The sequence below is a fragment of the Dermacentor variabilis genome, chromosome 1, assembly GCF_050947875.1.
Source record: "Dermacentor variabilis isolate Ectoservices chromosome 1, ASM5094787v1, whole genome shotgun sequence".
NCBI classification, from domain to species: Eukaryota; Metazoa; Arthropoda; class Arachnida; order Ixodida; family Ixodidae; genus Dermacentor; species Dermacentor variabilis.
The window spans coordinates 225,026,860-225,042,332 of record NC_134568.1 but is presented as its reverse complement, the minus strand read 5'-3'; the positions used below and the strand labels follow the sequence as shown (position 1 = coordinate 225,042,332).

Sequence of the window (15,473 nt, the reverse complement as noted above, 5' to 3'; positions counted from 1 at the left end):
CAGACATGGCGAGAATAAGAAATGAAGTGCCGCAGCATCAGCACCGCATCCTAAGAGTGGTTCATTGTCAGAACGGAAAGACTGGCGCTATCTTGCTATCTTCTGGAGCCCTTCAGGGAGCACCAGGGCACCGCTCAGCAAGAGCACAAGACACTCTACTGAAACACAAGCTGGCACATGCCCGCATACGCTTGCTTGATGGCTTCGCTTATCGTGACGTATGACAGGCACGCGACTGTGAGAATAATTGATCATTGGACAATAATGCTACATAAAATCTCCTTAAATCATTTCACTTTTCTAACGTCCTTAAACGTCATTTTTCATTTAGTGCAACATTTATGGCATGCTTCTGGCTCCTTGCGTTCGACACACATGGCCTCCGAGACTGAATGTCAAGTATCGGAGGCCACGCAATAACTTGTGCACATAAGGGTTGTCGCTGTTATAAAATGTTTGGTGGTGCTTAATAAAAGTAGAGTCCCTTCATATGATTTCTATGCGCTTTTTTTCTGCTATATATCAGTTAATTGCTGAATGTACTGTACCTTGTTTTTCGATTACTTTTCCAAAGTTGGAAGCAAAGAAGTCTACAAAAACTCAGAATCTGCTACACGAAAGTTTTGGGCGCATGTATGCATTTTTCTTTCGCTTCGCCCACTATTTGTGTATTTTCTTCTGCTGAAAAAATGTACATTTCATGCTAAAACATTGATTTTATCAAGTAGAACCGATCGTTAGATGTCTGGCCAGCGAAAGAATGGGACGTCGTATGGACGTCCATTACATGGGAACTTATGATACAGCACGATATAGTCGTACCAACTACGGGCACCAACGTCAAAAATGCTAAAGTTTTGGAGGGCCTACAATGCACGCTTAACCTACAAACTTTATGGAGGTGCCCTGTACGTCTGAAGTACTGTTTTTAGAGACGTTCAATGGACATCCAACATACTGTCCGCTGTATGTCTGATTAATGAACTAAATGGATGTTCAATGGACATCCAAAACTTGATGCCATTGTACGTCCCTTAGATTTATGTGCATTTAAAGGGTGTCCATTGGACACCCCATTTTTTGCTAGATGTTTGGATCAATCCGGCACATCTATTGGATGTTTGTGGCTATCTGGGTACCTTCCTCCTTTGCAATGCTTCGCCTCGTTTCTTGTTCCCCACTTTACTCAATGTCACTTAGACTTTCCTCTAGGTGGCATTGCCTTGCCGCGTGCATGAGCTTGGTGGCACAACACACCACCCTGTTCCAAAGGGAACGCTCATAGCATCATAGAAGAATTTTAAAGGGACCCTGAAACGATTTTGACGATTTTGTACAAACGTACTGAGTCGTTAGAGTAGGTCCTTCTGATCATTAATTGACGCATCTAAGTGCTCCGCGTAAAGTGTTATAAGGTTTTAAAAATGTTCATCGCTGCCAATCGCAGCACATCGCTCGACTGAACTTTAAGCTGCCCCTATCCATTTGACGTCATTTGCCCCAATGACGTTAGTAGGGCGAGTCATCCGATTGGCTGCCCAGGGCGCATCATCAATTTTTCCAACTTTATTGTGAACAAACGTCGTTCGTAATGGTTGGAATGTTAGTTAATTTGTTTCTATAAAAAGAAAGTAACAGAAAGAGAATGCACAAGAACAGTTTCTCACTACACGTAAGCACTTTCTGCACACAGCAAGCACTGTCTGCTTGTGTTACAACGTGCTCCATTTTGATGGGAGCTCCGCGCTCAGAGTCGGTCTCAGTCTTACGCGAGCACCATGATTCAAGTTTGTTGCGTTGTGGCCTGCAAACGTAGCGACTGGCAATATCTCAACCTCCCACATTGGGACGGACTGGCAGCAGCGCATCGGACAGTCGCTATCCGATTGGCACCAGGATTTACGCGTTTGCAGCCGTCACTTTACACTGCAAGATTACTACCACAACAGCGTTTCGCGAGTCCTGCAATTTTTTGCAGGAGCATAATCATTAACACATTGTTTTTGCAAATGCTTAAAATTTTTTACACTTGGTTAGAACAACATTAGTTCTTTGTTTGGCTGGTTAAGCTCTGCGCCAACTAGTGGCTGGACCGTGCAGACCGATCAGGCAGCTCATGTACGCCTACGCTAAAGTTCCTTCATCAGCTTGAGTTTATGCCTCCACCCATCCATCGATATGCCCAGCTCTCCTGTGGTTACCAGAATACGGAATACCAGACACTTTTGGCGCTGTGACAGAATCCTCGCAACGCACCCTGCTTCATAGCTGTTGCTTGGGGTTGACTGCCAAGCAGCTGGCGAAGATGTTGGAGAGGCTTCGCACACTCGCTCCTAGAGAACCGGAAGTAGACGACACGATGTGCCACCATGACGCAGAGCCAGTGGAGGCGGAGCTTAGCCCTGATCACTCGGTGAATGAGTTGGGGAGAAAATGCATAACTATGGAGGAGGGTAACTTGTAATCGTCCATAGCTCTCCTAATATGATACGCTTCACACGAATTGTGGTGCAAATTATTAACTTTAGCTGTATCCTACGCATCTACAAAATTTTTCCAAACCATTTCAAGGTCCCTTTAAGGTCATTAGGTGAGATGACATTGTTTGTGGCTGCTCGTCGATTTGCACAGAAGCGACAAACATCCATCACAGGCTGGATGAAACCAAGAAGGAGCATCTCTTAAAGACAGTTTGCTATTATGTTCAGCTAAATAAATGCTTTTTATGTTATTTTTTTGCCATTGCAAGTTTCCTTCGTTTACCAGTTTGAAGTAATATATTTGGATGCACCTGGCCATGTCAATTCTTCTGATAAGATGAACAAATTTTCATGGTCCCTTCTAGTTTGTCTTAAAGGGAGTCCACTGCAGTAACACTAAGCACAACTGCACTGATCCATACACTCTTCTTAATTGATATCAGCTATTGGCCAATAGCAGCCGCATATGGGAATCTGCTCTATGATGAAACATAGCAGCCCGAAAAGAATGGGGAGAAGGCTTCTGTTGAAAAGGGTGCTGAAAAAAAGGTGACTTCACACTCTGCTTGCGAGCTCCATGTGCCGGATACAACTGCAAAATTCAGCTGAGATGTTCACAGCAGCGTATGGTATCCATGGACTGTGTTTTTTGATCAAGCCCAAGGGGTGGTTCAGGGCCTCTTTAATCAAGCGAAATGACTCGCAGGACCATGTAATGGCAAGGAGAGCTGATCGGATATCACATGATGAACTGATCTTTACAAAGCCTCGTGTGTCGGGCATTATTAATTTATTTAAAGGAAACTACAGAAATAAAAATGAACAATAAAAATGGGTTTGGCAATTCATCTTTTTTTAAATTTTGATCCCTGCACTTTTTTGACAAAGGAAAAAGTACAGCTAGTGCACACGGACATGTTTTGCAGGAGGTGTGGTGCTTTTCCTTATCTTACAAGCCTTTGTTAACATACATTATCATATTGATTGGGAGCATTTTTGTGTTCATCCTATACCTGCCAAGCATTCCATCCTTGTCCATTGTCATCCTGTTTTACTGCTCCCCAATACAGTGAAATCTCATTACTATGAACACCACATCAACAAACTTTTCAGATTAACGAACTTTTCAGAAATCTCCAGCTGACTTCTTATGGTTTCAATGTAAAAATATTTCAGTACTCCAAACTTCAGAATACCGAACTTTTCAGATAACGATCATTATTCAGTTTCCATGTCATGGAGAGCTCAAACAGGGACAACTTTTGAACTGATGGGTTGGTGGGCAGAATGGTTAATTTTGGGGCTTTCACTATAAGTCCTTTCAGAATAACAAATTATTTTCGGTGGTCCCGTGTGATTCCTTATATGGACATCTGGCTGTATACATTCTTGCAGCAATACTAGTGGAATACCAACTAGACAAATCTGCCAGCATTCTTTGAATGTAATGTAGTTGGGTAAACATCCTCTCAACGTCAGAACTACCATTCGTAATGCAGAGCAACATCAGCGCTGCCCTAATTTGCTTCAAAGCTCATTACCGTTTTTTACATATGTGCGATGTGCAGGAAATGCGATACAATGGGCCATTGCTGTATTCCTCTTAAAGGGACTAATAAAAACACAACAGTATTTCGTTTGCTCAAGGCTGGAAGCGGAATATATATATTTTATATATACTAGTTTTAGCTTGAATGTTAAGCGAATACAAGCCATGTACCATAACTACATAATGATATTATCTTTAATATGCTATATCTTCACCGATTGCTCACAAAAGATGAGAAGTGTTCTTTTTTTTTTACTACACCTGCATTTATTACCATCCTTTACAAAAATGGCAAACTTCAGGAAAAAATCTGGTTTAAACTAATTTACCATAAATTTTGTTCAAAGTTCAAAAATTTGGAATGATCGGGTTTTACCCAAAAATGAAGACTCCTAGATATAGTCTCTCAATAGGCTCTAACTTGTCTCTTAAAGGCTTTGCATTTAAAGGGGCTCTGTGACCATATTTTACATGCAATGTTCTGCATTACAGTGCATTCCCTGTGTTATCCCAAGGTAAATGCAAAAAGAATTATGAAAATTGAGTTGGATAAATAAAACTTATTCAACTGAAGAATACAAAATAAAAGCAGACAAAAAAAAGACTTTTTCACATTTCGTTTCCCCAGCGAAAGCTTACACTGCTTCCAATCAAAACGCAACTTTCATTCAGTGGTAGCGAAAGTTGTCTTCCCATTGTAACCTTCCCACAACAACTTGTAGCCTTCCATTTTGTTCGTTTCCAGTTATTCTGAAGGGGGCAAAAATGACATGAATAATGGCAAATGCACTCTTGATATGATCCTCACTAGAGAGAAGAGAACGTATGGGTATGTTAGGGGAGGGGGACGTGCTGGGACAAAATAATTTTGAGGATGCTTAAGTTTCAACTTTAAGAGTGGAACGCAATAGCATTGAAATATCCCTGACTGCTTGTCATGCCAGCAGCCACAGCTTTTTTGTGTGTGCGCAGAGATGGGCGCCATCTGGAGGGTGTTGTCGCAAGGAGCTAAGCAGGCTGCGCCACTCTGTGAATGGTAGAAATGCCGGAAAAGGGGGTTGTGTTCAAGTTTCTGCATAACAAAATTATGTCGTCTGGTGTATTCAAATTACAATCTGACGCTATCGTGTCTTTAGGTTGTGTTTAAGTCGTACATTACGATTTTTCGGACGCATTTTACTTTGAGGAATTAATTTAGTTCACTAACGCCTCAGCACGACACGGAGTGCCTGCGTGGTTGTGGTTCACAATGATTTTTCATGAAATGATGTCTGATGCCAACAACCGGATTTTCACAACACGGGGTCCTTAACGCTACCACGTTAAAATGTGCAAACATACCGTCTGTCAGTGACACTGAAAGGGTTAATTAAGTTGATACTTTAAAAGCTTGTTAATTATTGTTTAATTCATGAACTAGGCTTATAACAAGCTATCTCCGCGTTGCTCTGTTGGGCAGTAAGTTGCATTTGCACAGCCTGTATACCCCCTTTTTTTATCATCTAGCACACATATGCATGTTATACTGGTTGTTTCACGTAACTTTAGCCAAGGATTTTTTAAAAATGCAGCAAGCCATAGCTGGGTGAAACCGATGACATATTGTTTGCTATCATGTGGCACTCCTCAGAGTATTTTTTTTAATATTCCCCATGATTAGTTAATAAACTAAATAAGCTATGAAAAAAAATTAATATATACTTTAGGGCCAAGTACATTTCATTATGTTGTATATAGAAGGTTTAAAAACAACTGATCCACTTTTTAGTAGCAACATACCTGCTGCATGGTGCTTTTTTTCACATTTAAAGAAAACCCACAAAATGTAAAAGAAAAAAAAATTCTGCAGATCCCATGCATTGTGGGAATCGATGAAAGCGAAGCTTTCTGTGCTGATTGCTTTGATTTGCCATAATTAGCGGTGATGTTGATGACGAAAGCTTAATTTCTTCAATGTTTAGTCTCGCACAAGAGTGGTCAGTTGATGTTAAATGTTACCTTACGTGCACCACTGCTGTTTGTCTGCGTAGCACACAGAACACAAAGGGAGAGGTGCTTGCTTGAGGCATTGTTGTGCGCCATATTTTATAACCACTGAGAGGGTTGAGTATTGTCACTACCTCACATTGCACATCACATTGTGGCAGAAATAATAAATTGGAACTGGATTATGGGGCTGTACATTCCAAAACCACAATCTTATTATGAGGCATGCTTCAGTGGCAGTCTCTGGATTAATTTTGACACCGTGATGTCCTTTAACGTCTCCCAAAATCTAAGTGCACATGCGTTTTCTATTTCGGCCCCATCAAAATGTGGCTGCCGTGGTTGGGATCAAATCCACGGCGTCTAGCAATGCCATAGCCACAAAGCTACCGCAGCGGGCACAGAAGTGTTGATTGGACGGTCGACCGCTTCCGTAGTGTCGCCTGGACCCTGCAGTGCGTGTGCTTTAATTAATGTGTCAAGAGGCTAATGTAGTGACATCCAGGGAGCTCCAAGGGCATTGTGCACATGTGACGCGGTGGGGGCAGAGAAAGCTTCCTTTTAAAAGATGTGACTGCGCTCAGGCGCTATCAACCGGGATGAAGTGAGTGGCTGCTGCTCACAGCATCGGCTTCACAGTGCATCACCACCTTCCATGGTGGCATGTGGAAAGGACACGTCGCCGTCTCTGATAAGTGATAGCCACGCCATCGCAGTCCTTTCAGTTTTCTTCCACAGTTTTTTTGTAGTCCGTTCATTGCCATTAGCTTGAAATAATATACATACCCAAATCCTCTCCTTTTCTTTTTTTTCATGTGATGCTGGATAGTATTATATCTACTTTGTCTTTTAGGTGTTCACAGGTTGCTGGAGCACCAACCATGATTGCAGACATGATAAATCATCCAGATTTCAGGAGCTTTGATCTTTCCTGCCTAAACAGAGGTGTGTGCATTTTTTATTATGACAGGCATGTGTTGCAGCACATTATTGTTGTATATGCATGTTGCAGGATCATTTATGGTATCTAGATTATTGTACAGGTTCGTAAAGAGTACAGTGACTGCCCTCTAAATTTTTCTTCCTTTCTTTCTTTTATTTGTTTTTTTTTTCTTTGCCATTCTCACAGTTGTAATGGGAGGCAATGCGGTGACACCAGAGATGAGAAGGTTGGCCAGGGAAAATTTCAAAGCCGACATCTGGGTGAGTACATACATAAGGTAACTAGAATAATCATAATAGTATATGTGGAAGTCTGACAGATTTAACGGCAAGATATGATCTATTTATTTTAATGGAGATCTGAATATTTCTTATACAGAACATAGTGCAGACTTTGATTGTGTGTTACATCGTAATTGTGATTAATTGTTGTGGCAAAATATTGCTGTGTAGAACTGAATAAATCTTGCAGAAGTATTTAATATGTAAAAAAACTGACTTGCCATCCCAGCCTTGCCAAAGTGGATGTCTAGCGAAGCTGTTGCAAACCCACCACAACTGCTGAGGGAGTTATGCAATACATTATTGATGGTTCGGATGCTTGTTTTGAGCTTGTTCTTTATTGAAACATATTCTCTTCTATGTGTTCTATGGGTGATTTCAATGAATGTATGGACTGTTCGCTTCATTTTGCTGAGCGCTTGTTGCCTCTGCCTTACAAATGTATGAGCCATTGCATTTTTGCTTGCTTACGGAAGTATCAGCAGTTGCTGATGATGATAGATGCTTGTTTTGAGCTGCTTCTTTATTGAATTGTACACTGTTCTGTACATTGTATGCGTGATTCCAGTGAATGTATGCACCGTTCGCTTCACTTTGCTGAATGCTTGTAGCCTCTGCAATACGAGGGGGATGACCCATTTCATTTTTGTTTGCTTGAGCCATTGCTGATGGTGATAACTTGATAACTTTTCGTGATAACACGAAAAAATGCCAACCACCGAGAAACTAACAGCTTCGTTGTAAAAACTATGTGAGAAAAAGAAAAGCGTCGCATCCACTTCTAGCAGTATGTTGCATATGAAAATAACAGCTGATCAAATGCAGCTCAAAGTCCCTGACACCGTGTGGAAATTTGCAGGTCTCATTGAACCATACAGCATAGGGTGGAGACTGTGCCTTTAAATATTTCCGAAAGTGTTTTGATGCATTCAGTAAGCAGTTACATTTGCTTTCATTCATGTGTTTCTTTTGGTTTGTGTGAAACAGTGCTCAGTGATTTCTGACATAATATATTTATTTACAGGTTGGCTATGGAGCTACAGAGACAACAACAGTAGCTACTCTGGTGACTGAAAGAGATCCTGAGAGCAAGCAAGAGACAACTGTTGGGAGACCTGTAGGCTACGTAGAGGTATGCTAGATGAGAAAATACGATGCGCTGTTTAAGAGAAGATTTTGGCACAAATTATCTTTCTTGCTGAAAAAGATGATTGAAATAGTAAGCTGATGTTTCTCCTCTCTTACGTGCTTTTTTTCTCACTCTGACACAGCTTTCTTAGGGGCGAAGCTGCTGTCTTCACTGATTGTCCCCACCTTCATTACCTCTTGCCATCAGAGATGGGATGCTTTAGACAACACATTACACTGAGAAGATAACGAGACTTTATATACATGTGTACAAAGTATTTGCAGGCAATTACGTACAGGTAAACATTAGATCTAATGCATAAAACTTGGCAGAGCTGAAAGTGCAGAGCACGACTCCTATGTCCAGAACACTCATGGGGAGTCGAGCGCTCGGTTTTCAAACACGGTCACTTTCCCAAACCACCCCACAACATAGTGCAACAAGCCAGTGAATCAGTGACCTGATTGAGTCGCCTAGGATATGGCATGCACACCTCTGTGTCTCTCTTTCTATTCAGACTGCCCGGAACACTACCAGAAATAGAAAGAGATAAGAAAGATTGCTGGCTCAGAATGTTGCCAATTTCGTCATGCTATTTCCCCAACTATTTAGGGCGAAATTAGCCCTTTGACGAGGAATGGGGGAACTTTTCTGCTACGCGCACCACACTGTTCCCTAAAACATACACAGGCCAAGTGACAACAGGCCCTGGACAATGTGGACTGCAGGGGCAAATTCGCAACAATTATAGAATTCGATGGCCTTACCAGCATCCAAGTGGCACGTCGCACCCATTTACCTGTACTGCGTGACACAAAGGCCGGTGACAATGGCCACACAGCATTCTGGTGGAGTCCGCTTCCACAAAACCTTCAAAATCGGGTAGTAATTTCTTTCCTCTACAGCTTAGCTGCTTTCAACGGCTTTAGGAAGGGACTATCAACAGTTACGCAATTACTTGAAATTACACACGACTTCGCGGCTGCTATTAACTCTGGTTTGTAAGTGGATGCAGTGTTCGTTGACTTTGCAAAGGCTTTTGATTCTGTCCCACATTGTAAATTAATTGAGAAGCTTAAAATGATTGGCATTAATTCAAACATAGTTTCCTGGATTGCAGCTTACCTCTCAGGCCGTACTCAATACGTCGAAATAAAAAATACCAAATCCATTAGCCTAGACGTTTGCTCTGGTGTTCCACAGGGATCAGTATTAGGACCTACACTTTTTTTAATATATATAAATGACATTTTTTCCTGTGTCACTTCAGATGTTGTACTGAGATTATTTGCAGACGACTGCATTGTATACACTACGGTTCGTTCACAAGGTGACCAAAATAATCTGCACTTAACACTGACTAACATTGATTCTTGGTGTAAAACTTGGGATATGAAAATAAATGTAAGCAAAACGTCATCTGTCACCATAACAAGGAAAAAAACTCCCATCTATTTTACTTACCTTTTATCAGGATCTGCTGTGACGCGTAATAATGAAGTAAAGTACTTGGGGGTAACGTTTACTGAAAAATTGAGTTGGGAATCCCACGTAGATAACATATGTACAAAAGCATACCGACAACTTGGATTCATCCGACGAAAATTGTCAGCTGCACCAGTGCATGTGAAACTAAACGCCTATATGACTCTAGTAAGACCCATCCTGGACTACAGCGCCATAGTTTGGAACCCCCATCAGTCTTACCTGAAAACGAAACTTGAAAGAATCCAAAGCCTAGCACTTCGTTTTATTTATTCCCGTTACTCCCACTACGATAGCGTGACACTTCTCCGTAAAAGGGCTAGCATCTCGACGTTAGAATGCCGACGACTAACTGCATGTATGAAATTTCTTTTCCTGTTATATAATGATTGCATCAACATAACTAAAGACGTGTACCTAAAGCCACCTCACCACCGCTCCAAAAGAATCAATCACGACTTGTGCATATGGCCATTTGCTGCTAGATGTAATTTATTCAAATTTTCTTTTTTTCCTCGTTCCTTAGAACTATGGAATAGCCTGCCCCGCCATATTGTGAATGATGTGTCAATTGATGTTTTTGTTGCGAATGTTGAATCTTTCTTTGAAAATGCTTTCGTAAATGTGTTGTAGTCATAGCCTTCTTGATTATGAGTCACGGATTGTATGATTCTACAGCTCTGCACACTTTTTGATTCTATTATTTATATAAGTTATGTATCTTTTCATTCATGTTCCGGAACACCAAACCTGTTGTACCACTTATTGTACATTCCACTCCTGTCAGAGCCTGAGAAAGGCTCACAGTATTATGAAATAAATAAAAAAAAAAACACCCCTCAGTTGGTGCTTTCATGTGTAATGCGAAGGGTGTGGGTTTGTTCGCTCCCTGCAGCAGGTTATCTTTTTGTCTACTTTCATTTCCCTCTGCCTTATTATTTCTACATTTCAATCTACATTTCAATTAAGCATAGTAATTAACTTCCCCTATGCTTTCTCTGGAATTGTCTGTTACGTTGTATGGTTTTGATTAACAAAAAAATTAAACCGACTCAACTCCACTTGAAATCTACGTAATGCGAAGCATACTTGGGTTTAGTAGAGAAAGGTTTTTATGAATTATATAAGTATTCTGTAGTGAACAGTTATGGCTCTTATGACTCGAGCGAACCCTCACACTATTACAAGTGTGACCTCAAATCTAGACGAAGGAGTGCCCCGGCTTTTGATTCAGAGCAGCTTCTCAAGAGGCACAGTGATGGCAAGGTTAATTATTTTATCTATTTACTTCGTACTGCTAGCCTGGGTACCAGGCCTTAAGCAGGAGTGGGCATACACAGTTATCATTGGCAAAATATAAATGCAACATTTAGCATCTCAATGGCATAGTGATGTAGCAGAAACGCTGCATTATTTACAATTGCATGCATCATTATACAATGAATGCAAGGGAAAAAAGAAGCACACACATAGTTACATCCGGTTCCTCAGTGTATTTAGATATAAATCGACTCTTGAACATTCTACAATATTGGCTGATCCCAAGTACAGGTTGTTCTGAAGAAAAATTATATTCAATGTGAAGCTTTCTTTGCCTACTTTCCCGGTTTTCACATGGCTGCCTGGCTGCTGTGTGCTGTTGGGTTGGTCGCTATCCTTGCAGATATATTTGTGCATACATGCACAAAACTTATATGAAACTACAAGCAAATTGGTTTAAACGACCCTTGTATGCTGACCAAGTATGCAGGTAATGATTATTTTAATTGTTATACTAGTATTAACTTTCTACTTAAAATCTGAATATATAATGTCGACCCACAGGCATCTCTGAAGCACACTGATATGTTAATGGACAGGTGAATTATACTTACCAGATTCTTGGATTCACTTTGTTTTCTTCAGGTCAGCCACCTACTTAACTAAAATCGGTTAATAAACTTTTTTGGTGACTGCAGTAAGTGGGCAGGTTTGCATTGAAAGCTTAGAGGCAGTCGTATTCTTACACAATTTCATTTGTTAGAATTGTTCTAGCCACGCCCATGTTCGGAGAAATACACTTGCAAATTGTCATCTCTGTTCGTATGTATTATGCATGCAAGGCCTTGAGGATCAGCACAAAGCTTCTCCCCTTTATAATGTGGCTGTTGCATCACACCCTGGCTACATAGCTTATCCCCTGGTCACATAACCTATATTTTAACTTTAAGAAATCTGTAAAGCTTAATTTTCATCACCCCATATATATGTAAACAAAATTTGTGTTACCAAGTAGTGCCAGTGGTTCAAGACAAATAAGTAAAGTTTGACCGCTGATTTTTAACTTAATGAAAAATCTAAATGCTGCTGTGCACCTAAATCATATAGATTCTACAGAAATCTCGTAGTTGAGAACTCAAATTCTGATTGTATTATTATTATCTAAGTTTTTTTTTTTTCATGTGCATTACTCAACCAGCACTAGCGAAAACTCCAATGGACATTTGTACTAGTCTAATCAATTTTGTATGTGATGTATAATATATGTATTTGTCTGGTAGTAGTTTACATTATTCTAGTACAATTCTTTATTACTTTCTTATCACTACAATAGGAATTCGTATAGGGTACATATGCTAGATTATAGGTAATTTGTATTAGTGGCTATACAGTGGGGTGATGCTTTCTGGTAGACTAATAGAAATGTGGATCAGGTCCATTGTTAATTGTGACTTCCGAATTGGCTCCTATTGGAGCTAACTGACATATTGAGCCCCATCAAAAGCAACTTATTTAATTCCAATGCCACTACAAGTTTCAACACAAATATGCCTGTCCTTAGTCTGCCACTACAACTTGCAAGGCCAAAAAGCATTATCTAGTACAGTCTTAATTGATGGTGAACTTGATACTTATTTCGATCAGTCTATCAGCAAGCACCATCACACTGTACAGGCACTAATACAAATTGCCTATAGACTAACATGTACCCAATGCAAATTCCTATTGGAGTGATAAACTAATAGAAAATTGTACTAGACTAATATAAACTCTTATCAGGCTAATTAATACCTTACACATCAAATACAAGATTATATTAGACAGTCTTCGACTATGGGACCTCCTTATGTATACTACGCACATGTAATTTTTCCTGTATTTTTACCAATAAATACATTATGAAATGAAATTATGAAATACAAGTGAATATCAGAATTTTTGCTACCTAGGTAGATTGTCTGTCCAACCTTGTTTGCAGCTTTCGAAACATATTCCTGTAGTGTTGGACTTTCCTCAGCTCACAAGCTGATTATCAGCAATTCTTATCACTGGACAAGTTAGTTGATATTCAATTCAACGATTGCAGTGCAGTTTGACCACACAAGACAAGAACCAGATGGGTTGGGTGCTGACTTGCCTGACCCCCGTGTCTGTTTTATTAAAAGCAAGTCACAAGCCGGCACCTTTCCTGTACAGTCGCACTTAGTTATAGTACTCCACTGCAGTTATCAGGCCGATCATTTATCTGCACTTGATTGGTTTGGCAGTAGATTTGATGGAGTACATATGACCTACGTGCATCCTGCCTGTCACATACAAAGTTTGGCATATTGTTAGTCAAAGCTAGTAGTTTTATCTTTTTTGTCTGAACTGGGGGGGGGGGGGGGGGGGGCTCTCACTATTGTTGAGTGAAAGCTACACTGGATTTAGACATTCCAATTTGCAACAAAATGTTTACTTTGTAATTGTACAACTAACTTGTACAACTGACTAAATAAACTTTCAAACTTCAAAGCCTTATGGTACAAATGACATCACTCTGTCAACTTGCAATTGCAGGTAAAGGTCGCAGATCCTGTCACGGGCAGGGAGACTGCCATCAATGAACCTGGAGAGGTGTGGGTTCGAGGTCATAATATCTTTATTGGCTACTACAATGATGAAGCAAAGACTAAAGAAGTCAAAGGACCTTCTGGATGGTATAAGACTGGGTATGCTGCACCAGTTTTTTATACAGCTGGGTATCTGAAAATAGAAAACTGGGTCTATGTGATCCTCCACAGTAACCAAGCCTGCAAATATTTTTTGTAATTTGTACCTTGCAGTTTAGTTCTATTTGTTCTATTGCCTAAATGTTTGATTAGTCATTAACTAGTGAGTTATCAACTCTGAAACGACAACACTTTCAGCATTGAATACCAACTGAAGAAATTTAAAAGTTATTGAAAATTCAAGTCTCAACTATTAAAATGACTGTCCTTGTGGTACTTCTCTTGACTGGGAAAAAGCATGAAAAGCATTGGGCAGACTTCACCCCTGCATCATGGCACACTAGAATAAGACACATCCATAAAGTAAGTTCTAATTAATTTTTAAATCAGGCACAAAGTCAGAAAAAGACAGTGTTTGTATTGTCAGATGAGGTAATTAATTGACTAATTTTGCAAATGTGAACCATCCTTTTTTAGAAATTTATCATATCACAGCACCAAGTTTTGTGTAACAATGTCATGCTACGTAATCTGGTACCAGGGACTAAAACCAGGGTGCTACCTCTGCTTGGACTGCAGCATCATTGGCAAACCACTGTCTTGCTAGAAACTCCTTCAGTTTCTTTGAGACATGGAACATTGTGCAGAACACACTTGCATTGCCATGAATTTCCTATAGGAGCAATTTTCATTTTGTGGTTCGAAACTGAAGGTGGCGGCTCTGGTACCAATTCCCGCCAAATGTCAAGTTCATGGCATAATCCAGTTTCTACACACTAAGAAGCTGGTTATAGCAGAGATTCACCAACTCTTGTGTGTAGTCTATATGGACCAGACATCACAAGTGATCGTATGGTAAGACATGACACAGGCATTTCATAGCAGGGGAAGGGGGGGGGGGCAGTGCAATGTATGCCATGAAGACTATAATGGCCAGTTGTCACCTATTATGGCATAAATGATGCAAAGTGTACACCAACCAATTTTTAGACATCAATGCTTCACAATTTCTGAAATTTGTTGCCAGTTTCTAGATAAATCAGCTGCTCTCTGGTGTGTGATATCATCACGTATTGTAGTAGTATTGCGAACTCAAGAAAATGATCGAAAGCCTTAAGCTGGACTGTAAGAGCAGAGCACAACTACATAGTCCAGGCGCCACCTCGAAACCTTCGCATCGACGAGGACAGCAGTTAACTGTCACAGGCATCAGCCAAGGTGGCACGAGCAGGCATGAGTGAGAGCAAACGGTCAGGGAACAAGCCAAGACGCATGACAGCTCCTGCCCAGAGCAACGGCTACCTTTTGCATGGTCCTTCCCCTTCTTTTGTACCCTTTTTTCGTGGGTTAGACCAACCTTCCAAGGGATGGGCAATATTTTTCTAGGAGGGGGTGGCAAGGCTCAGGTGGCTTTGTCGTGTAGTCATGCAACTGCTTATATTTATTTTCTTTTTACAAACATAGGTGGTGCATGCTATGTTACCGCACAAAAGTGACATCCTGCTGCAACATCTTGCGCTGCAATATAACAACCTGCTAGGAAAGGATCATTCAAATCTGGAAAAACGGTCTATGCACCACTCTATCAAGCAATATAAATACTTTTTTTTCTGATTTTCTGCTTCATTCAAAAATTTATTGAAACATTA

The 15,473-nt window shown here is 40.4% G+C and overlaps 1 protein-coding gene across 1 annotated transcript in view; it reads left to right on the top strand.

The window, feature by feature from the left end:
- The window catches only part of LOC142557769 (putative acyl-CoA synthetase YngI), a 158,006-nt gene that overhangs the window by 131,508 nt on the left and 11,025 nt on the right, over window positions 1-15,473 (top strand). Inside the window, exons 10-13 of the mRNA XM_075669872.1 lie at window positions 6,869-6,960; window positions 7,145-7,218; window positions 8,264-8,371; window positions 13,673-13,824. Coding sequence (XP_075525987.1) covers window positions 6,869-6,960; window positions 7,145-7,218; window positions 8,264-8,371; window positions 13,673-13,824 — 426 coding nt within the window. The remainder of the gene's footprint in view (window positions 1-6,868; window positions 6,961-7,144; window positions 7,219-8,263; window positions 8,372-13,672; window positions 13,825-15,473) is intronic.